This window comes from Thermobia domestica, chromosome 12 (assembly GCF_964235325.1).
Source record: "Thermobia domestica chromosome 12, izTheDome1.hap1.1, whole genome shotgun sequence".
NCBI lineage: Eukaryota > Metazoa > Arthropoda > Insecta > Zygentoma > Lepismatidae > Thermobia > Thermobia domestica.
Genome location: NC_137465.1, coordinates 162,731,533 through 162,757,797, shown reverse-complemented (window position 1 = coordinate 162,757,797; position 26,265 = coordinate 162,731,533). Strand labels below are relative to the sequence as shown.

General features: G+C 35.8%; 1 protein-coding gene across 1 annotated transcript in view; it reads left to right on the top strand.

The window, feature by feature from the left end:
* Positions 1–4,892: 4,892 nt before the first annotated feature.
* The window catches only part of LOC145666167 (uncharacterized), a 172,674-nt gene continuing 151,301 nt past the window's right edge, over positions 4,893–26,265 (top strand). The window contains exons 1-2 of the mRNA XM_081733246.1: positions 4,893–4,956; positions 21,310–21,490. Coding sequence (XP_081589372.1) covers positions 4,893–4,956; positions 21,310–21,490 — 245 coding nt within the window. The remainder of the gene's footprint in view (positions 4,957–21,309; positions 21,491–26,265) is intronic.

The following is a 26,265-nucleotide window of genomic DNA, read 5'->3' as shown; positions in this document are numbered from 1 at the left end:
TATTCAAAAAAACAGTTTTAAATGCCTCACCCGGTACCTATATATATATATATATATATATATATATATATATATATATATATATATATATATATATAGATCGATATAAAAGAATTAATTCTAGTAATCCGCCTATTTGCAGGTGACATCCTGCATCTTCATTATTTTTGGTGTCCGGAAATCAAATTATGCATTTTCTTCTAAAGGAATTTACGGAAAATATATTGGAATCAATTATAGCCCCAGATAAAAATAAAAGATTCTTCGTTGGTAGGTTGAACTAGGGTTTAATGTCCTATTTTTTTTTAATTTTTTTTAGCACCGTCGCTACATGTGACGTTGACCTTAAGCTTATAGTGGGACCGAAAAACACGAGCTCTCACCTGGAATCGCATCCAGGTCTACAGCACCGGAGGTTCATATGCTAACCATACAATCAAGAAGTTCTTCGTAATTCACACAATCACCAAATCTGGTTTCTAATATAAAGTTCCTTCTTTATCGAATATATGCATAGCTTGTAACCGAAATTAAGTTCGCCATTTTAAATTACTCTTTTCACGAAATTTCATGTCTTCTGTGTCTTTTTATCTGCTTGAAAGAACAGTTTCCTTCTGTTCTTCTGCAACATTAATATGTACATAACAGGTAAGATCCATGTATTTCATCACTTCTTATAAACTGCTCTTCTCAAACTAAATAATGCAATTCTGTAAATTCTACAAATTTATGTATAGTCTAATACGACAGTACCTTCAGAAGCAAATTGAAAGATTGTTTGCCACTATGAATACATAAGTTCTGAAACAATATTACCTATTAGTGATTCGATATTCTGTACACGTACACACACATTAACGATGTCAATCACAAGTATGATTTGCACCTGGTAAACTTTCTCCACATTCATATTGTAGACTTCCCCTGGGCACGGTAAACGAAATCAAATGACGTGAAGCAATTGTGAAGCCAAATTGGCCACCACATTCTACCACCTGAAATAGATAGAGAGAAAGCATAGTTTTGTTTCTAGGAGAGCAAATTTACATTTATTCTACATGCTAGATATTTTCATTAAAATATTGTATAATCCGTAGAAGTAATGGCTTGTTCGTAAACATATATCGAAAGAATAGTGATACATCTCTACTATGATACAGAACACCAAATATAAGTAATGTAAATATTTCAAGAGAAACAGTCAAATTGGTTTATTTGCATCTATGATATTGTTAGATTATTTTAATGGAATACAAATTAACACATTTATTCAACGCCAGCCTATACCACTACCACCTACCAACATCACTATCAACAGAATAATACGATCCTTCTCTGGGTACACATGAGATGTCTACCTAGAATGTATTCTTTCATTGTAGAAATTCGTGGTTGGATTGGGTTTAGTGTTCCTTTTAGTAAGATGTTATATGAAATATGGACCTACAGCCTAACGTGGGATCCGAATCATTTGAATTTCAGTGCAAATCGAACCCAGATCTCCTGTGTCAAAAAGCCGAACACTAACTAAATAGCCAGGAGGGAGCTCTTCTCCTTCATATAGATATGCCAATATACATACTTCTAGCCACGTGGATCATTATAGTACAGGGTTGAAAAAAAACATGTTTTTTTTTTAAAAAAAAGAACGTTTTGTATGTTTAAAACACGTTTTTTGTTTAAAACGTTTTTAACGTTTAAAATAAAGTACTTTGTTTTAAACAAAAAAAAAAACATGTTTAAAATGTTTATTTTGTTTAAAACAATAATCTAAATAGGCATATATATTACATTTTTACACTCTTAGGTATTGCTTGCCATCTATATTCAACCACTAGATCAAATTTCGGGAACTTCCCTAATCTCGATCCGCCCAAATGTTCAATTCCGGAGAAAGAAACCGGGATTTTCCTGATCTCCGTTCACAGAATATGTAGTTTAGTTTCTTTGTGTTGTGTACTACTGGTCGTCTGCATTCTTAATCTTTAAACGCGCATTGACACAATTGCTGTATCAGGGCTTTAAACCTCAATGGCTCAGTCTTAAACCTCAAATTAAGGCTGGAAGATGGTTTTGGTATGAATTTATTCCGAAAAGATGCAGCTTTGCTGGTGTGCATTTTATATATGTGGGAGGAGGGTAAATATCGTGTTTTTCTCAACAGTTTTTTGGGGGCCATTCATCTTGGAGCATAGATTCATAAAAATTGTCACGTGAAAGCAATGAAGTAGGCCACTACATGGTAATATCGTATATTTGTACTTCTTACTTATATGGGGTAGTAGGGAGGGGGCAAAGTTAGCCAATTTTTGGAGTTTAAGTTTTTTTTGACGTAAATTACATTTATTTTTACAACAATCATCAATAGTTCAGCCCTTAATTAAGCTAGAAAGATGATTTGGTACCAAAGTGTTTTTGAGGGATAAAGCTTTTCGTCAAATGCATTTTATGTATATGGGGGGTACGTATGTACGGCCGAGAGAGGGAGGATGAAGTTTTTTTTTAAAATTTTTCATCAGGTTTTGGCGGATATTCCACCCCCCTTTGTGGTACATCCATAAAAATTGGTATGTGAAGCAATGAAGTAGTCCCCTACATGATAGTAACCTGTATGTGTACTTGTTGTTTATAGAGGAAGAGGGAGTTAAATTTGGTTAGTTTACATTTATTTTCGGGACGGTCCCATATAACACAAGATATATTTGACTGAAGTGGTCTAGAAGCATAATTCTTGCTCGTATACATGATGTGTGCAGCAAAAATAATTCGCATATGGACGTGGTACTTTAGTGGGGGAGGGGAGAGAATGTCTAATTCAATGAATGTTTTTCTGCGCATATTTTTTTTTAAAAAATATTTCCTGCATAAAACGAATTCATTACGGAGTGGCAGCAATGGCTGCCATTCCTTATATTATTGTCACAAGTATGTGGCCTACACATTAGCATCATTTTGTCAGCGTAGGGTGACTGCAAGGGTTGCCAGGGCCCCCCAGTCAATATTTTCATATTTTTAATGATTTTTTATGCCTGTTCTTTTTCTACGAATACGGCAAGAATTTCACTCATGTTATCTCGTTGGAATTTGTGGTCTATAAGCTTTCCAATGGTATATAACTTCTGACTCTGTGATAATTAGGGGGGTCACTAGAGCCCCGAACGTGAGAGTCTACCATTTTGTTAAAATCCCTGGCGGGTGTCTAGAGTTAATTGTGTTGTTATGCCGTAGACACTAATCATTATTAGCTACCTATGTTACAGATAGAGATGTATCTTGAAAACTGTTTGGTTAAAATGTCATTTGCTCCTTGTAGGCTAGTCACTGCTCTTTTCTATGAGTTGTATTGTATTTGTCAGAGCATTTCTTCTAGCTTATGATGTGAGAACTGTTCATTATTATGGAAATGATACTGATCAAAAAATATCCAAGTTTTGAATTTGTGAATTTGGATCTTAGAATAGTGTATATAGTGTGTTTAACCTTCGTTATTCTTGCAAATTAAGAAATGTTCAAATACTTCACTTGAATTTATGTTGGTTTAGTTACACGCACACTGAAGTGCAAAATTTCGTTCAGTAATTGCTGTTATAATAAGAATAGTACTCTCTCTGCTTGTAAGTTACTCCATGCACAAATCCTGCGGAGGATGGGTTGTTTGTTAGAAAATTAAATTAGCTTCTTCAATCTGATATTTTAATTGTTTTAAACATGTCCAGCCAGCATCGAAAAAAAAACACGTTTAAAACAATTTGTTTAAAACGTTTAAAACAAACTGAATAAAACAACAGCCCTCGTTTTAAACATGTTTTAAACACTTGTTTCAAACATTTTGTTTTAAACATATCAACCCTGTTATAGTATATAATGATTATAGGTACAGTATAGTAGACGGATATAGTATACAACAGTTCCTCATCATTTCCTGAGGACTCACGAAGTTCAGTCTTTTACGGATTATTCATTGAGGATCTAGGAACTTGAAAATGGGGTAACAAAGCGACTTTCATTTACTTATCGACTGATACGAAAATAAAAAAGAACGAACCTGTATTCACCTTTGTTGTTCTTACGTGTTGTTTTTCTTCACGACTGCTGATGTTCAAATGTCTGAGGTGTACGGAGTAGTACCATGTTAAGCGTGATTGCTTAGCGGTGTTTGCAGACAGAAAGGAAGCTTTGGGGGTCATTCCGTACAGGTTTTCGTGAAGACTTGTACGTACCCGTTACTTTATGTGCGCCTCTATAGTGTCCTTGTACTTTATATTTCACTATGTGTGTGTGGGGAGGGGGGGGGGGCTTGAACGCATATTGCATGTCTCGTGCTCGTGGATAGTTCTTACTCTTGCACTACGTACAAACGTGATGGTATTTCATGTAGAAGTTGTAATAGCACACATAAGAAACGCTGATCACGGTGTACTCATACTGCATATTCCAGTGTGAGTACAACATGATCTGGGTTTCTTCCGTGTTCTATTACCACTTGTACATGTCATACCACCATTTTTGTACGTGATGCAAAAGTAAGAACTATCTTCGAGTACGGAACACGATGAGGAACTGTTGTATACTATTACCTAGTAGACCATTACAGAATATTTATTTAAATGAGACTAAAGAAATTAGCATAATTTGGTACCTACCTGGGTATAGTCATTGATATATCTTTATTCGTGTTAGTGAGGAGCAAGTATATAGCTTTGCAAATAACCAAATTGCTGTTTGATATACGATTATTATCTGGTATACGCCAGCAAATACAATTTATACCTGAATATCAACTAAACGTGTGTACTTGCTTGATGTACCGGTAGTGAAATAGTGCTCAGAGGAGAGCCTCTGCGCATATACAAAGAGTCGGAAGAAAGAAAGAAAGAAAACAATACCTGTATATGCTAATATATTGTGCTCCACGGTACAACAGAATAAGCTTCATAAACGAATTTGAGTGGAAAGGTAAAAGTTAATACTTAATATCGTAGTGGAAAACGTGTTAAACCAAACATTCGTATATGACTATCGAGTATGAATTGTCATATTACCGTAGTTTAGGAAAGCATACTTACTTTTATGTAATATTGTCTTCTCTTAGTAGGATATGCACTCCTACTGCCTTAGAAAGCATTTCTTTAGTAAGAATTGTATTAATAAGCACAGATTGACTTAAGAAGGACTAAGCATAGATTAGGCTTGTGGACAGATGACATAAAAAACATAGTGCATAAAACACAATTAATCAACTTCAAACGCAAACCAGCTGGTGCTAGGTTGCCCTGGGAAGCACGAATGCTATCTAACTGAGTCAGAGCAGGAGCGTAACATGGGAGCTCACGCGGCCGTAGGAAGTATGCGCGTCAGCGAGGGTGACCATACGCATACACAAGCATATTGGAAAAATATTATATGTGGCATAAAGCACATGCCTTGCGTGTGGCACAGCTTTGTGACACTTCTAGGTTCACTTTGTAGACTGCCTTCACATAGCTCTTCACTTACTCATGTCTTCCTTATCAAGTACTACATGGTAAAGAATGTAGTTTGCATTTCGTATTTCTAACAGTACATTTTACGTACTCTGCACATTTCTGGACCTACTCTCCAATACAACTATATTTGGTAAATGTTTAGCAGAAGAGGTCTAGAAGTACCTAAAAAAAATACAAAATTTACAGGGAAAATGGAAGTACTTAGACCTAACATAACCTAACCAAATCTAACCTAACTTAAACTAACTTAAACTAACGTGAACTAACCTGGTATTAGTAGAAATAAGCGAAATTCTATCTTATTTAAATAAAATGTACTGGACCCCACACATGAGTGTCCGAAGGCGAGGGCAGGGTGGGGCCCGGGCCCCTTGGCTCACGAAAATTTATAGGTACTATAGCAAACCACGTATATTAAGTACCAAACGTAATTTGGCAATCATGGAGATGAGCTCCCCCCTAGAAAATTTCTTCAGGCGCCCATGTCCCTACACTAACATTATTTAACATAAACTAACATACCCAACCTAAACTAACCTACAATCAACAGAAAGTACCGCAATTGTAACATTTTTAGAAAAAATAGCTGGACTCCTGCTAAACATTGTTGCTATATTTTGATTACTTACACAATCCTACGGTAAAATCAATATAATTCTTAATATATTTCTTGTATAGATTTTACAAATTTATGTCCCCTAAAATAGGATAACACCCAACTTGTTAACTTCCTTTTCCGTCTTTGTGGTAGATGATTACATATAGATGAAGGGACATATCGGTACGCAAGAATTTATTTCGGGGAGGGGCAAATTAAATATGAGGATAAATTACATTAAAATTTGTAAAATCACATCTAAAATTACAGTAAATTTAAGGAAAAGTTGGGATTTAGGTGGTCTCCGTTCCCAGGACTCGCATCCTGTGTAGTCCCAGTCCAACTTGGAAAGTATCTATACCAAAAAAAGAAAGTGAAAATTATACAATTAGAAGATAATCCTTCAAACTGTCTTAGAAAGTGTAATTAATTTATATATGACTCGTATAACTAACTCTATGGCCTATGGAACCCGCAGGTTCATTGCTACTTTCACTTAAGTTCTCCATTGACTTCTGTCCTTAACCAACTGGATCCAGTTTCTACTTTGTATTCCTATCTCTGCGAGATTCATCTTAATATTGTCTTCCTATCTGCGATTAAGTCTTCGTAATGGTCGTTTTTCGATTGGATGTCGAATTAAAACTTAGAAAGCGTTCCTACTTTCTTCTATTCTCGCTACATGACCTGCCCATCTGAGCCTCCTATATATCTTGGACATGATTTACTTCATATCACGCAAAGAAACCAAGAAGTTTTTCTGTATCATGAAGCACATCAGGCCCACAGCCAACCACAGAGGTTGGGGGGGCAAGAATATGTTAGGGGGGGCCAAGTCATTAAAAATTTTCTTACAAGTAACTAAATTGTGTTTTTTGTATTAATAATAGCATTTTGTGTTAAGGTCTGGAGGGGACACGAAAAGTTATGGGGAGCCAGCCCCCCTATCCCCCCTCTGTTTGCGGGCCTGAAGCTCATTGAATTCTGAGAGTATTACATTACTTTGTAATCTGTCATAACGAAACCACTGTACAGATTTATACTAGGATACAATGTGTGAACTTGCCAAAGAAACCCTACTTGTGTGCATCTATTCTATCTTAAATGGGAATGAATGAGAACAGCGCCACCCTTTGCGCCTTCAACGTTCTAATTATTTGCTTGTTGCCGTTGCTCACTATTACTCAATCCGGTTTCAACCAAATATGCATTCATTTTGCAAACAAACGTAGAAAAATGCTAACAGCAGGGGTGCCCACAAGGGGGGGCTATGACGCAAACTGCGTCACTGAAATATTTTGGGGGGTTAAAATCTATATAAATATGCTTGAGGGTGTGTAAAAATCAATCGAAAAGATTTTTTTCATGGAAGAACACCTACGGATAGACAATTGAGGGGGTGCGTCATGGACATGAGGGGGGTTGGCACCACTGCTAACAGAATACACGTTCTTTAGTTATTAGATATTTATGTAATATATATATCCGTAAAAGTAGGTTTATGTATACTTTACGTGTATTCGAGAAAAACCATAGACATATCAATGGAATTTATTTTTATCTGGAACCTACAATATGTATTTGAGAGGAAAATACAGAAATTTAACAGAAATGGACCATTGTTTTGTCAAAAATTTAAATCTTTGATTCATCAAAGTAGCCCCCACGTGCTGTGATAACAGCTTTACAGACTTTGGGCATTCGCCGTATTAGTATCTGTAGAGTTTCGGCTTGATTGCTATCCAGGCTTTGCGAAGACACTCAAATAAGTGTTTCTCGCTAGAGGGACGCATCTTTCGAACTGCCCCATCAAGCTCATCTCACAGTAACTCAATTGGATTACAATTCGGTGATTGTGGGGGCCACACCATATTCTTGAGATCTCCCTGTTGCTCTTTTGCTGACAAATACCCTCTACAAAGTCGGGATGTGTGTTTTGGGTCATTGTCTTGCTGCATGATGAACCCATGACCAATGAGCCTCTTCCCAGATGGCACTGTGTGTCTGATCAAAATCTGATGGTACTGTTCTTACTGCATTGCACCCTGTATTTGCACTAGATCCCCCACTTGATTGTTACTAAAGCAACCCCACATCATCACAGAACCACCCCCGTGCTTTGCCGTTGGCAAAATACACGACGGAAACAGTCTTTCGGCCTTGGAACGACGCACGAAAACCCTGCGTCTATGACTGAAGAGCTCAAACTTTGATTCGTCAGTAAATAAGCACTTGTTCCACTGCTCTGGCCCTCAGCTTGCAAATTTTCTTGCCCACAGCAATCTGTTCTTTCTGTTTTGAGGGCACAAGAGCGGTTTCCTAGTTGCCACACGGCCGTTTAGTCCCTCATTAACTAACCGCGTCCGGACAGTTTCATAGCTGAGCGGTTTTTCGCGTGTTTCGTTCACTTCAGCTTGTATTTGGGGCACTGTTTTCAACCTGTCGCGTTTGCTTGTCACTATAATGTACTTGTCCTTCCTTGCAGTAATAGCTCTCGGCCTTCCAGATCTTGCTCGAGAGCGATTTTTCCTTGTTTCAGCATATCGTTTTAAGGTATCATGCACTGTAGTATGGGGTATTTTCACTTTTGCGGCTATTTCCCGTATTGTATAGCCTCCTTCTCGTAAAGTAACTATTTTTGCTCTCGTTTCAATGCCTAATTCCCTTTTCGTACGGAGCATTATGCTGACTAATAGGGAACACTTTGCACCTCACCTCTACACACACACACACACACACAACTAGTGTGCAATAGACAACTCCCAACAGTGAGATCTGAGAGAGAAGTACACAGAGCAGCTTGAGAGACACCTTGAGGCATCTATTATGTGTTCGACCTTCAATTTCTAGTGTAATGGCCGTTTTGTATCGCACGCGTACATAATGCACCATCATAACGGTTCGATATTTAAGTTTATTTTTCTTAATTTATCCACAACAGGCCAAGATCTTTTCTCCAGTCGGATTCTAAAATATTTCATCTTTCATTTGTGAGCAAATTGTAATGCATTCTTATGTTACATTTTGAAAATGTCTTTATTTCGTGTGTGTCCGGAAACTTTTCGGGGGTAGTATATATATATATATATATATATATATATATATATATATATATATATATATATATATATACTGGGGTATTTTGAGCTTGTATAGGGGATTAAATTAACTTGCTGTATTGAATTGAATCTAATTTCGTTAGATTGGATGTTAAAAATCTATTTTTGTTAAGAAGTGGAACGTCTATGACAACTTCTGCGGAGACATCAAAATTTATTTATTTATTTATTAGTTTGAAATGTAAAATATTTAACATTGAGCGTTATTAGCATGCCAATAACGCGTAGTTGGGAGCAGTAATGCACGAAAAAATCGTACTATCCCAGTTTACAGGTCTATATACATAAATTAATGTAATATGTAACTCTTTCATCAGGAAATACACTCCGACTACCTTACTTATTATTTCTTGTAGAAGGAGTTCCATTCCTGGTTTTCGCGACATCGGGTTTAGTATCAAAGTCAAACAGACGTCATTTGGTGGCGTATGACCAAGATCCTGCAGATACATTATCGCAGTGTTAGCAGAAAATTCGTATGAGTGGTTTTTGCTCTATGGAGTACAAAATTTAACCCGAAAATGGTGGTAGATTTCCACCACTTCCAGTTTTAGTACAGAGACAAGAGTGGGATTAAAACCTGTTCTTGGGACGCTGTTAAAAAAAAACAGTAAAAAAAAAAACAGTAACATATTTTTCTTCTATGGTGATCAACATTAAAACCCTGAAAAGGTTGATTTCTACTACTTCCGGTTTGAAGAGATGAGCAAGGAAAAAGTTTAAATCTATTCTTATGACAATTTAATCCATAACAAGAAACCATTTCTCACTCCTACCGTTTCTGCTCAGATATCTGTCGATAGACATTCAGACGGACGGACAAATTCATTCTGTAAGACTTCCGACACTTATGTGTAGTCGGAATGTAATAAATATTAATTTAAGTCGTTAACATTATCATACTTCTTTTTATTATAATTATTTTAAATTACTTGTATTTCTTATTGTATTTCTTATTGTGGTTTCTCGTTATCTTGTTCTAGTATTGCCAGCTAGACGAGAAATTTCTCGTTTTTTCTCGAAACCTAGACGACAGTCGAGGCAAAAAGCACTATTTAAGTTCGTTAGTTATTCAATAATTTATTATCCATATATAGAATTCGAATTTCCTATTATTAAATGCAAACTCTACCACGACTAGTTCCATTCATGTTTTGATGGCACTATAGTCAATAATCAGTTGTTGGGTCCAGGGCCGTGCTGGGATACTAATGAGGGCGGTGGACAAGTCTACTAAAAGGCGCCCATACAAACGGGAATATATATATATATATATATATATATATATATATATATATATATATATATAGAGAGAGAGAGAGAGAGAGAGAGAGAGAGAGACTTTGAAAGAAAGTATGGGTGCCATTTTAATCTCGAATCGAAATCCTCTTTACTTCAGAAAAACTTTTTAGTTCCTGTAATAACATTTCTATCAAAAAGAAGCCAAATGTATCAACTACTTAATATAGCACGCCTATGGACGCAGGAGGCTCATTGCCGGTTTACAAAAGCTCTCCATTGATTTCTGTCCTTAGAAAACTGAACCCAGTTTCTACTTTATATTTCAATCTCTGCGAGAACCATTTTAATATTGTCCTCCCATCTGTGCCTCGGTCTTCCTAACGGTCATTTTCCTATCTGGATCTCCAATTACAACTTCGAAAGCGTTTCTAATTTCTTCCATTCTGGCTACATAAACTGACCATTTGAGCCTCCTAGACTTGATGACCCTAACAATGTTTGGTAAACGGTATAAAATTATGCAGTTCCTCCTTATGAAGTTTCCGCCTTTCCCCATTCCCGTTCCTTTTGGAGTTCGAATATTAGTTTAAGAATCTTGTTTTCAAATACTTTCAGTCTGCGATTTTCCCTCAGAGTCAGTGACCATGTTTCGCAACCATACAGCACAACAGACATGATTATCGTTTTATATTTTGAGCTACAAATTCCTCAACAGAATTAGTGACAACAAAAGATTTTTAACTGAATAATAGCACGAAATCCCTGCTTTCAGTTGACATCAAATTTTTTAGTGATTATGGTTTTGGTCTGTTAATAATGATCCTAGATATTTGAAAGTATCCACTTTGTCGAAAGAAAATATTATTTGGAATTTTAACGCATCCATAAAATGCAGTATTACGATCCCGACAAACTTCCATTTATTTAGTTTTCTCTGCATTTACTTTTAAGCTTATATCCCTGCAAGCGTTAATTAAGATGTCTGCATTCCTTTCTATTATTCTATCATTACCTATTAAATTTACATCACTAGCATACGCCATAACCTTGTAAATACAATTATTCAGCTCTAGGACCTGATTGCTGTCTTTGATTTTCCATACAATGTTCACCAGAACAAAGTAAATAATAATGACGACAACGCATCTCCTTGTTTCAGGTCATTCTCAACGTGAAAGCTCGTGAACAAGAATTTCTCTACTCGAACCTTACTGTGGGATTCATTTAAACGTATCTTAATTAATCTACCTTTTTCGGTATTGCAAATTCTGTAAGCATGTTGTACAATGTTTCCCTCCTACCAGATTCTAAAGTCAATAATTGATGTGCCAGGATGTTGTATTCTCTCATTTCTTTTCAAGTAATAGTCGAATGGTAAATATCTGGTCGATAGTTGATCAATTTTACCTAAATCCCTTCTGATAATCTCCAACAATTTCATCTGCGTATGGAGCCAATCTTGCTAATACAGTACAATGTTTAAGAGGATTTATTGGATGTTGACAGAAGAGAAATGCCTCGATAATTATTAAATCTGTTTTGTTGCTTATCTTCTGAACTGGAACAATGATTAATTCTCTTCACTCTTATGGTAATTCCTCCTTGTTCCAGATAATGGGAATGAGTTTGTGTATCTTGCTCTACAATTTTTCCCCTCCAGCTAAAATTAAGTCAACCAGAATTTCATCTACATCCGGAGATGTGTGTTTTAACTTTTTTAAATAGCGATTTCTATTTCTGTCTGCTTAGGTTCTGGAATATACGGTTATGCTGCATGCATTTCACTTTCTCCTCGCGCATTAGTTTTTGGCTATGTGTTAAGCAAATCGTCAAAGAAATCTTTCCATCTATTTAAGATGCTATCTGTATCAGTGAGAACTGATCTATTAGGTATATAAGCACGAAGTTAATAGCCTTTCTTAAGTTCGTTGATGCATTTATACATGTCCCGAATGTTTTTGTTTTCACTATTATCTTCAAGTTAATTCATTTTAACTTTCAAAAGTCGCGCTTCTTTGTTCTAAAAGTTTTAGAAGTTTTCTGCTAGATGACAATGAAATTTTATGTAGTTATTTCGTTCGGATTTTGTAGCCAACACAGTTTCTTCTGTTTTCTCTTCTCTGCTACTTTAGTACATTCCTGGTTGAACCATGGTTTGTTCCTACGAATTTCTGCGTACTCCAATATTTCTTCTGCTGAAATTTTAATGTTATCTCTAATTTCAACCAAGTATCTTGAACACTAGTGCACTCCGAACCTTCTAAAACCGAGAATCTATTCGACACTTCAATCTGGCTCCCCTCTCACCTGACTCTCCTCTATTAAAAAAAAAAAAAAACGCTCCGTTTTCAGATATTGAATATTTCCTTTATTCAACGATAGTCTCTCTCTTAGTATCACAATCAACTCCTCTGAACGACCGAACATCAGTTGTGCTAGACTGTTCTTTTCTGTCTACTAAAACATGATCAGTTTGAATATGTGTTTTTCCATCTGATGAAGTCCAAGTATATTTATGAATGTCGCGATGTTGGCATTTTGTAATCTTCACGATAAGGTTTCTGGATATTGCACAGTTCACGAGTCTAACGCCGTTGTCACAACCTTTCTTATGCAAACATTTATTCCCTATAATCGGTTTGAAAATACCCTCTGGTCCTACCTTCGCATTGAAACCGCCTAACAGAATTTTCATATGGTATTGCAGAAGATGATCAAATACCCGTTCTATTCTTTCATAAAAACTGTATTTTTTTAACCGCCATCCTTATTTTCTGTTGGGGAATGTGCATTTAAAACAATAATATTACACAACTGACCCTTAAGAGAAGTAAAAGAAAATCTATCATTTACAAATTCAACCTATGTAATTGCTGATATTACGTATTCGTTTGTGAACGGAAAGCTCTGTTTCTAGTTGGTAATTTTTAATTTGTTCCCCGTAAAAAAAAAAAAACGTAAAATTTCCCGACTTGACTCCTCCATTTCCTTCTCATCTAACTTCCTGATATCCCAATAGGTCCAACCTCTATTTCTAAACTCATTTTTTACAAATTTTAACGTGCCTGCCGTATAGAGACTTCTTATATTTCATGTTCCAAATCTCATGTAGATTTTACTTTGCGGAGTTCGTGCCAAATTATCAGTTCTGATCCGAGGATTCTGAACTTATCTTAACATTTTTTTTTAACAGGATGAAGTGGTTAGCCTCATACCTAATTCTCAAGCTGGATTATCACCCCTTGTCTGTCCGCGACTGCTTACTCAGCATATTCGCAGCTAACCTCTATATCCCAGAGGCCTTCTCCTCGATCCACAACCTGAAGACGCGCCGTGCTGTGGTGACAGGAAGACCACATTTTACGGAAATTCATACAGCTATATTTCAGAAATACAATAGGTACTGATTATCCGAACACTGCTTTAAAACACACAGGAACAATGAATATGTTCGTATATATGGATACATATTAAGACTGTGAAAGCTTCGATGCCGTAAAAATCGTAAATTAGAGACTAGTGTCAGTGTAGTATTACATAAATGCATCGTACGTTTGACTATCCGAACTATTCTTGATGTATCACATTGTTTCGCTTTATAGCTATATAACTTTATAAGTGATTATACTGTTTACCTGTTCTCTGCCAATAGCAACTGTATGAATTTATAATACAAAACTGAAATACAGAAGAGTGAAATAAAATAAAAAATGATATTTCGCAGGGCATCTTATGTAAAGGGCGCCTTGTATTCTTCACAGGTTCTATACTACCAGTCAGTATTTGAATTTATTAAACAAAGCTGGTATACAGGATAACTAAAACCACTTATCTATAATGTGATGTTTCGTAGGGCGCCTTATGTAAAGGGCGCACTGTGCCTTTCACGGGTTCTTCGCCAACAGTAACTGTATGTATTTATTGTACAGAACTGTGGTATAACAGAAGAGTAAATAAAATCGTTCATCTTTGATGTGGTCTCGGAAGGGCGCCTAATGTAAAGGCCGCACTGCACCTTTAACGGGTTCTTTACCAATAAAACTGTAAGAATTTGTTACTAAAAACTTGTACCTTTATTTATACTGTGATATTTCGGAGGGCGCACCGGGACACGTCCCGGTGTCCCGGTGGGCCAGCACGGGCCTGGTTGGGTCTTCCTTTTTCTAAACTGGATCTGGGTCTTTCTTTTTCATATGAAAGCAGTAGTAAATATACATTCTTAAAAGAGATGTGCTAGTAACTGCTAACAGGCATTCCTGCTTATTTTTTTCTAATTTTGTCATTTATTTGCTGCTATATAGCCTCATTACCTGAAATAAAATTCTGTGGAACTGTTTTATTTAGTTCCTGAACATAAAAAAAAATCATTTACTTTCTGGTATATGTTTAATTTTCCTCCTTTGGGGACTGTGAAAAATATTCATTTTCTGTTAAATATAAAATATATAGGAGAGGCCTATGTAATCGTCCAGAATCCACCATTAACTAAAATCCACCACTTCTCAGATTAATGCAGTTTTAAATGTCAACCTGTATTAACTGAATCGTAATTACTTAAGTTTCTTTTTTTTCTTTCTTTTTTTAGGGCTTTTATGAATTAACAAGAACTCACATACCACAGAATGTTAAAAAATAACTCTCCTCACCCAGTTCCTCTAGCAAGGTAGGACAAAAAGAAAGAAAGAAAAAAGCACATAAATGACTTGACGGAAAAGTCACACCGCAACATTTGCAGAGGAAGAAATATCTACGCTTTTAAGTTAATTCTATTAAATCCTTTCAGCCTCTGAACCGCATTCGTTCTAAATAATAAACAGAATTTTTTTTAAAAAAAAAAAGGTAGGCGAAAATATTATTACAAAAGTGATTTGTAAAATTTCAAATAGAGAACAGGTTTTCCAAGAGTTTGCATAATACAGTGTAATTTGCACAGAAACATGTTATTAGACCATTTTGGATTCAATTTAAAACGGATTACTATTGTAGTTGTTGGTATTAAAATTTGTAATGACATATCTCTGTGATTAGAATATCTAAGTGACACTACAGAACGTTTTGAAACAATTCTCATATGAAAGTAAATTTGTATATCAGTCGGTACACTACTTACATTCGAATTAGAAACACCAAATAATAGGATTAACAAACACAGAGCTAGGGATGCGCACGAGACGAGTCGAGACAGGATTTTCTTGACAAAATTCGAGTCGAGACACGGCTCTTCCAATAGAGAAATATACATTTTCCGAGTCGAGACATCACTTTTACAGCACGTTTTCGAGACGAGACAGCCACAAATCTTGTCTCGTGCGCACCCCTATTTAGTTCTCCCATTGTATTGTAAATATTAAATTAAGTTACTACCGTGCTGGAAAGTTTTTTTTAAAAAATCTTATTTATAAAAGGCAGACATGTCAGGTATATCATGATAATTCTTAATAGTAAACAGTGATGTTAATAGATGTCTCTACTTGCGCTGTCTGACACCAATAGATGTCACTAGCTGCGTTATCGTTTGCTATTCAATGATGGGGCACGGTGACTCAGTGGTATAGCACTTTCTTCTGGTGCGTGGGGTCCCTGGTTCTATCCCCCGACAAAGTAAATTTGTGGTGGCCAACATCGTGTCCGTGGGTTTGCTCGCGTACTCTCGTTTCCTCTCACTTTCTCATTCCGCCAATTCTTCCATCATCATTCACTTCCTTTATCATCGTATCTCTTAATCCAAAGGACATAATCGTGGGACGTTAAACTGAAAGATTTCATTTAACTTTAATTTCACATTACTAAATGATTTAAATGAACGCAATGTTCAATGTAAAGAAATCCTTGAATAACTGCATAAATTGGCATTGTGTAAAAAAAAAAAAAAAAAAAAAAAGGCTGTTAAATGTAATCAATTCGAGCTTTTAAATAGTCACGATTTTATACTAGGCCTATAGTGGCCAGCGGGCAGAAGGTCTGCAGATCATTTTTTAAAATGAAGAATATCTGATCCTTTTAATATATTGATCCTCTTGTCAGGCCAGTACCCAGGGGGTCTAGGGGGGGCCGGGCTCCCCTACACTTTTGCTGGCCCCTTAAAAGTTTTACAGTAGGCTTGCAAAAAAAAAACTATAATATGGTGATGAACTATCATATGGTTGGATCTGGCCTCCCCGAACTTCAACCCCTCCCCTAAGTTTTTGGGCTGGCTACGGGACTGCCTCTTGTTCCATTATACTGAAGATGTAGTGTTAAGAAATTTGACGATTTCTTTAATAAATCAAATTGAGCCTCGAAAACTTCAAAATTGAAGAACATGATAAGGAATTTAAACTGTTTATTTAATTTATTTTATATTTTGGGTAATGTTATGTATTGAGCTACTTATCGTTCAGTTTAATTCTTATTGGTGATGCAAAAATACGCTCTTTAGATTGATACCTTACTGAAAATAAGTAAATCAAATTAGGCCTATTGTCAAAAATAATAACAACAATAATTTGATCGAACCTATATTGTTTGCCAGCAGTGATTCTATACAGGACGGGACTTAAAGTTTCAACTGAGATTTGAACCATTGTAGTGCGTTCGATGTTCCCAGCAGGAATCAAACCATGGACCTTATCTATCAGAGGCATCCACTCTATTCACCAGAATAGGGAAGACGGCTAGTGGTACTAGTAGTAGCAGTGAGGTCATTTATTCAGTTCTCCCAAATCTATTACAAAACTTTTCTCCCAAAGCTATTATAACAAAAGTTGTTATAAAACTTTTCAGGTTCTCGAAACCGATTGTGAAAATTCTCTCCTCCTCAAAATCCAGTACTTTACATGGAAACAATCTTTAGTACTACTTTTGAGAATCTAGTATATAAAAGGCAATTCTTATACTCTGCAGTTGAGGGCGAGACTCGACACTTCAATTTCTACAGCATTCAATCAGTTGAAATGTAATTCTATCGATGTTATTGATGACACAATGTGTTTCTGTAGTATGTGCTTAGTTTCCTATCAGTAACGCAAAATTTCCCTTGCACTGACGCAAACCCGTTGCCAATAGGGGTTCCTGATGTATTTCAGGTTTTAGCATTCGCGCAGGCGTTACTGCTGTTTCAAAGACTGGAAGAAATATCTAAATACCTTAATTTTGCGGAAAATTTTGCATTTAATCGGGAAATTAAATGGCTTTCAATTCTTTCAAATTCTTACTAACAAAGTACGAATTTAAGAATACTGCATGACCATCCCACTCAGTGTTACTATTATCATTAGAAAAAATAATTATATTGATACTTATTATTATAAATCTTAAAAGTACTAATGTTAAGTCAAATTACTGTACTAGTCATAGAGCTGGTTGTTAAGACACACTGAATAGGAATAGTACAAGCATATTGTTGTAGTTGTGTTACACTATCTAACGTCGGTCGGACAGGCTAGGTTCGATCTTCGATGAAGCCAGACTGTACGCGTCTTAAGAACGTACTATGAGTTTCAGAGATTTGCTCAATTACACAAAACGATGAGGTTGGTTGAGGAGCATAGAGAGTGAAAAATCTCTCAGTTTTCAGCAAATAACTTGTCCACAATGACAAAATATCTATTATGATTAAGCCTAGTGAGTACCTGGGATAATCTGGGAGGGAATTGAATGTAATGAAATGCTGACCAATCACCTTGTCTCTTTGCCGAGATCTCGAAATTGTGTACTCTTAACCATTACATTGCCCATAGATCTGCAGCGTCCTGATCCGAATGCACTCCAGATAATCCAGATCTCCTGGAGGCAAGATAGTATGGTGGGAACGGCCTGACCGGATTCAAGCTGAAGTCGTGGTTCGGGGCCCAAATTAACAAAAAGCCTCGTCCTTCATAACCTCCTTATTGTATAATGACATAATCTACAAAAAGTCAAACTCGAGTTTAAGTGTACAGTCTTGTTAAAAAGAATCCTAGCCTCTCTGAAAAGCACTGCACTCTTAAAAGCTTTTGAAATTAAACAAACACGAAATTTCTTCAATTAATTGTGATCTTTATTAGAGCTAAACTATCAAATATTTCCTACTTACGGTTGTCAGGATATGGCCTTCTAAAAGAAGATGGGTGACCAAGATTTTTAAATTAAGACTGTACGTTGAAGTGGTAAATTGCGGTAGAACAGGTTTGAAATTCCAAAAACAAAAACAAAAAAATAAATAAATAAATAAATAAATAAAATAAAATAAAATAAAATAAAAATAAAAAATAAAAGAAAACTGGAAATCAACTACATCAAAAATAAAAACATTTAAGGTACCATACAACTTTATAAAGAGGAAATTTCTTAATTTATATTACATTAGATGGACCACTTCAAGAGTTTTGATATGCAATACGGTCATTTTGTAGTTACTTCTTAGAAATTATAGTTGTTTGGCAGTTCTTCTGAAATGGTCACTAAATTCACTTACTTTAACACTTCACAGTTTCAGTTAGGGGCAGATCCAGTGGGTGATCGCCCCCCATCCCCAAGAAGTGGAAGCTTTCTTATTTTATATATATAAATAAATCTCATTCCAAAGCTTGGAGCTCTTAAAGGCAGATCTAAGTAGCAGTATTAAAACCCACCGCCCTCCCAGAAGTCCGTCCTGGATCCGCCCCTGGTTTCAGTTAACATTCTTCTTGCTGTTTCGATTATTTCCTCAACTATTAATTGGGTCATTTAACCACTTAAACTAGGCTGTTTGCCCAAAGTTGTTATGTCATTGCACTTCTAAGATTGTGGATTCACATGGTGAATTAGATTTCTTTACTGTCCATGCTGATATATCCGCACACCTTTAGAGTTTGTCTAGTCGTCTTGTTTTGACGATCAAACACGATGTCGACACAATCACTGCATAACGCATACTATCCACTGTAGAATATTGTTATATTTTCTACCCCAAAGTTCGGAAAAAGAATCTTATCCCCCATTTTGGTTTCCAACAAATTTCTATAAAGTGGCCCCGCGTAGCGTAGTCGCTAACGCTCTTGTCTTTTGTGCGAGCGGTTCCGGGTTCGATTCCCGGTTGGGACACTCGGTCGAAAAAGTGTAAAAGCTTCTTCAGGCCAGCCATCCTGAGTAAGGTTTCCCTCTTTCACGTCAGGCAAATGCTGAGATGATACCTAACTTGCAGGTCCCAGGTCGATTTCTTCCTTCCCTTTTCTCGAATAGTGTAATCGCCGAGGGACGTCATCCCTCACACGTATTGGACTAACATGGCCATAGATGCCGAGAGCCCAGATATCTAATTCGTAATCTTAATCCTAATCCCTGATTTCTAATTCTAATTCTTAATCCGTAAATTTCTATAAAATTGATTGGCACTTTTCTTATTTCATTATTGTTTTCGAAATTTTGATTGGCTATTAGAACTTGGCGGGTTTTTAGAGGAGAACTGGATATATATGCATTTAGACGAAGCGACGCTACTGCATACGCTTTCGAAAATTGGGGATGGAAGATGAGGTTTTTTTTTTTTTGTGTGTGTGTGTGTGTGTGTGTTGGAAGCTGTAGAGAGACTGAGAGAAAGAGAGAGAGAAAAGACAAGTTTCAGTGAGTTCAAGGATTTGCGAAACATAAAGAAAATTGTGTATAAATATTCATAATGAAATTTCATGTGTAGACCTACCATTCCAACACTGTTCACAGAACAAACATATAACAGATGATCAATGGTTATTTGAATAGCGATGTGTATGTTTCAAGTATAGGTCGCATTACTATAGAAGTGACAGATAACTGCTACTAGTTAAAGTCATAGGCTAAGAAATATGATATTTATTTTAAAAAACACAGTTATTCTAATATTTTTAAAAACATATTTACAAAATTAACATTTCAAGTTTCTCAAAACAATACTACTTAAGAATAAAATCTGCTTCTTTCTTTAGAATAAAATTTCCTCTACAAAAACTAGAATCAGCACAGTATGTTTCTAGGTTATTTCAATGGTATGTATGATTTAATTTCACTTTTAGTATTCATTTAGTGTTTATCTTCATTATTTCCTGATATTGCCTATTTTTAAGGAGTTGGATTTACAAAAATACCTTTATATATTTACCGTGTCTGTCCGTATGTTTGTGTCCGTTTGGGATACAAATTTCTCAAGAAATACTTGCTGGATCAACATCAGTTTTAGTCAGGATGTCGAGGGCCAACAGTTAGCAATCGAATTTGTTGATGGACATGAAATTCAAATCGAAAATATTAGAAATCAACTATTTCTGGTTTTCACGTTGAACACTATATCACAAACCGGTAATAGATAGCGAGCAGTGGTTTCTTGAAATCGATTAAACGTCCTAAGAATATACTTTTATTCCTATCCTTAATTCTACTTAAACTGGAAGTAATACAAATCCACTACAACTACAGGTTTCAATATTGAGGTCTACATAAGACAAAAACGATGAGAGATAGTGAAAAGAGTTTCTTTCGGAAATTAATTTTTGTTCTAAGAGAATACGTACCATCTTTTCTCTTATTTCAACTCAAACCGGAACTGACAGAAATCAGTTACTTCCGGTTTCAACGTTGATCACTGTATAGTAAAAGCGGTAATACACAACGAGAAGTAACTTTTTGAAATCAATTGAGTATCGCAAAAACATGTTTCATATCCACTCTAATCTCTCTACTAGAACAAGAAGTAGAAATCTACCACCACTTCCGGTTTCAATATTAATTAAGATAATATCACATCTACAAACCAAACTTCTTCACGTGGTGTACATGTGGTCTTCACGTGGTTACTACTTATTTTAGTTATAAATGCCTGTATCCATGTTTTTAGTACTTGAATGCCCAGTGTCTAAGAACGATAATATTAATAATAATTTTCCTGTTGTTGCAGGCAAGGCTGTGCCCTTCGTCGAGTTGACTGTTGCACATGCATCCGTGCTCACCATCCTAGCCATCAGTTTTGAGCGCTACTACGCCATCTGTAAACCACTGAAGGCGGGCTACGTTTGTACCAAAGCTCGAGCTCTACTCATTTGTTTGCTGGCCTGGGGTCTCGCCGCCATATTTAGCAGGTAACTATATAAGTTATATAGTATATTTACACTGTTTTTATTTTACAAGCTTATATTTCAACAATAATTACTTTGTGTATAACTCAGAACACAATCACTCTCTTGTCTACACACTGCATCTGAGCTTATAATTATAAGTCACCAAATTGTCCAATAGGGATGCGCACGAGACAAGTTTTGTGGTTGTCTCGTCTCGAAAATGTAATGTAAAAGTGATGTCTCGACTCGAAAAAAGTATATTTCTCTATTGGAAGAGCCGTGTCTCGACTCGAATTTTGTCAGGAAAATCCTGTCTCGACTCGTCTCGTGCGCATCCCTATTGTCCAACCAACTGGAAACTTTGTATGAAAGAGAAAAACACCCGTTCACATATGAAGGTAAATAATTCAGGTAAGTTATTACGTAAGAACAGTAAGGAAAGAGATACATTACAATAATTTGAAATCAATTGTTGTCGACATGGGAGAACCATGGGCGAATCCAGGGTGGGCGATCGGGGTGATTCCCCTCGGAACATTAAATTATCTTATTTTATATATAAATAAACCCATCCATAAAATGTTTGGAGCTCTTAAAAGTAGCTCTAAGTAGCAGTATTACTACCGACCGCCCCCGCCCCCTAGAAGTCCGTCCTGGATCCGCCTCTGGGGAGAACTTAACTTTCTATATTTTAAAACAAGTCTTTTTTTTAAATTCAGTAAGTAATATAAAGTGTTGAATTAGAAATTAGGTCGGAATGTATCACCTTCTGGTTTCCATTAAGATCTCAAGGATCTTATACTTGTAATACCAGTATTCATATCTAACTCTGTTAGCTGGTTATTTTATACAGTTTTAAAAAAAACAAACACGGATTTCATTTGGGTCTAGAATTTCTAACGGAAGTCCGATTTTCATGCGGTTTGTGGCAAATGATCAAGAAAGGATGGGAGATTTATGGGACCATGTTTACTGGTTTAAATTCATCACTGGTAATATCGGCCACATCTCAAGAAAAACTGCAAGTATTCGCCAGTGTACCTTACAATTGGAATCAAGTGCGATGCGGTGTGAAGATTTGAGTTTTCTTCGTACATGGAAACCTCGCCAAGGTCAATAAGAATAAGAAATAGGAAACTGGGTCGTTGTATTGGGAATTGCGCTGTACAATCCTGTGCTACTGTATGAGTATAATGAGGACACAGTGAGAATAGTATACTCTTTGGAGCAACATGAGTTTATCGTTAAAAGTGTTTGGTAAATATAATCTGTTGTTGCTTCGCAAAGGTCATTTAGAAACAAATTTGCCTCACGTTCTGCTCCAGATAGTAACATAATACAGTATACCTATGGTCGCTAGTGAATAAATGGGAAGAAACAAGATCGCTTCTGAGCGAGGCAGGGAAGCATCGGACTCTGTAGGCAGCTCTTGTGGAAAATGTCATTTATCGACTTCTTAAGTCGCCCAAGAAATCTCTCTGTTGTTTGTCGCAAGAAATCAGCTGTAGCTATTCAACATGGGATTTTTGGGTGTTACCGCTAACACTTAATTTGTATTCTCACTAACACTTAATTTGTATTCTGCTATTTCGCTTCAAAAATCAAAAACCTCATTTCAATTGCAAGGTACACTGGCAAATATTTGCTGTTTTTCTTGAGGCGTAGCCGATATTATCCCTTATGAATTTAAACCTTTAAACATGTTCCCATAAATCTCCCATCCTTACTTGATCATTTGCCACAAATCGCATGAAAATCGAACCTCAGTTAGAAATTCTAGACCCAAATGAAATCCGTGAGTTTTAAAAGAATCTCTCTGTACTTTTATCTCAAACAAAATTTTTATAGGCTTATTACAAAAGATTCGATTGTTTTGAGTTTAGAATCCCCTTTTTAGCATCGATTCAGCTCAAGACAATGGGACTTTGTGGTGGACAAACACCGTGTGCGTGGGCTTTATTGGGATTCTACATTTCCTACCATTTTCATCATTATTACCATCACCGTTTCCTTTAGTCTATACGGCATAACCGTGGCACGTAAAACTGAAAATGGAAAAGAACCCCGTTTCAATAGACGCTCACTGGTTCAACTTTCATGAGCTTTAATTGGTAATACCATGAATACATTATTTAAATCTGATGTATGAAGTCTCATCAGTCTTGAATGCAGGACCATCAGCCAAAATGAGTCATGTTTGAAATTAACTACACATGTGCTTTTTATGAGCGAAACATCATTGTACAATTACGATGACAATTTAAAAAAAAAAAGAAAAAACGGGATATGAGTACGGAAATTTTTTTGTCGAAGTCGATAGCAGTCTTTTGGGTGAAAACTTGGTCCTGACGCTCAGTATTACAAATATCAACAGCTTCTGTACGAGACATCAGGTATAAGACGCGCATATGTTGACAACATGTATTTTGTTTCACAGAATAAAACACTGCATAATATTGTTAGTAGTATCGAAAATGATAATACATGGTTATATACTAGTAACAGTGTCACGTGCGTGTACACCACGTGAACGAATTTGGTTTATATGGTGTGATATTTTCTCAATTATTATTTAAACCGGAAGTGGTAGTAGATTTATATCACTTCCGATTTTAGTAGAGAGATGCAATATATTCTTGAGACTCTTAATCTATTGCAAAAGAAACACTTCTTGGTATTTGTTACCGTTTTCATTCTATAACAACCAACGTTAGAACCGTAAGTGGTTAATTTCTACCACTTCCAGTAACGCAAAAATGATACCATAAAACTGCTTCTCGCTATATCAAGGTTTTTGCTCTACGTAGATTAATATTGAAACAGGAAGTCGTATTTGATTTCCACCATTTCCGGTTTTAGTAGATACTTAAGGATGAAAATAAAATGTATTGTTGTGAAGCTTAATCCGTTCCAGGAAATCGCTTCCCTCTCTATCTATATACTACAGTTTCTACTCTATAGTGATCAACTTAAAGGGATCGCGGTGGCTCAGTTATAGGGCGTTACACCTCTGGTGTGTGGGTCCCTGGCTCAATTCCCGCTCACACCAAGTGAACTTTGTAGTGAACAAAAACCGTGTGCGTGGGTGTTCTCGAGACTCTCCCGTTTCCTCTCAGTTTTCATCATTTCATTCATTTTCCATCATCACTGTTTCCTTTAGCCTAGTCGGCATCACCATGGGACGTAAAACTGAAAGATTTCATTTTAATCAACTTGAAACAGGAAGTGGTTGATTTTCTGCTACTTCCGGTTTTAAAAGAGAAGTCAGAGTGAAGATGATATGTATTCTTAGGAGGGCTAATCGTTTGTAGAAACCAGTATCTCTCTTTCTATTACCGGAAATAGTAATTTCAACCACTTCTAGTTTGAGTAACGACCCCCAAAAAGAACTCGGTTTCTAACCTTTGACCTCCTAAATTTTCATCAAATTTGTAGGTGGTTGGTGCAGTAGTTTCTGTGATGTTTTGCCTTTCGGATGGACGGACAGGATAAATACACACTATAATGATCAAATTTAGGAGTTTGGTACTCTTTTTATTATTATTTTAAAAGCCTCCACTTCCCACTGCCGTTGTCTGTATCGTCAGGACTTATTATATAAAAATCGCTGCTGCTTATTACTCTCTTTTCTCTTTTAGTTTCTCTTCTCTCTTTTCGATTTAATCCCTTTTAGCTGCGGGCGAGGCAATTCTTCTGCAGCACGTTACCTTATATATTTAAACGTGCCATTTTCCCATTTTTGAAAATTACTTTTTTTAATAAATGATTTTATTTTAGTTCATTTATTTATTTTTTCTACAATATACAATTCTTTCCACAGTCAAAATCAACAACACACATATGGAACGGAACAAGAAAAAGTGCTTCGTTGTTGTTAGTCTTTTTTTTTATCGATATTCCTTAGTTTTATGTCCTTTCCTTCCTTGTGTTTTTGGTTTCTTATATTTTTCTATTTCATCTTTCTTGTTTCTTATCTTTTAGGTGTTTCTTTTTGTGATTTCTCTTCATGATTTCTATCTGTGTTTTCTTCCTTTATATATGGGTATTTCCACACACATTGTAATACTTTGTTTCCTTTTTGGTTTTCACCTGTTTCTCTTTAGCTAAACTGGTTTTAAATATATTTGCACTAATCAGTTTTCACTTTAAAATTATATTTTGCCTTTACCTAGGTAAAATTTCAGCTGTTTTATCATTATTGCATTTATTCACTTTCACCATTTACACACTTTTCATTTTTATTTACTATGCTTTTTACACGTTTTTATTTGATATTTTCATTGTTTTTTTCGGTTTTTCACCTAATTATTTGAAAGATTTGTAACCACTTTCTATTTTCCGCACATAAACCCAAAACGAGGCACTATTGATCGTACTACACAACACTGAAACTAAAACAAACCACTATTTAGTAGATAAATACTAACACTTAACTCTAACACTTAAAGACAAAGTATTTATTTAGCTCTTAATTATAATCAGAACTGTTTTTTTCTTTATTCTGGAACTTATTACTTTTTATTGAACTTTCTTTAGTCAGTTTTAGTTTTGTCGATAGTATTTCCTTTTTTTTTCTATGTCTCCTTGTTAGATGTTTTACTATATTTTCAAGCCTGTTGAAGTTTTGTCTATTAACAATAACTTAATTCATGTCCAATTCATTGAGTCTGTTCTTTTCAGTTTTAATTTCTTCCTATTCTACAAGTATAAAGTTATCACATTTCCTTGGATACGTTCTGGATCCTGAATTTTCCCACATTCACGCGCGTCGTTATTATCAATATTTAACTTTTCAA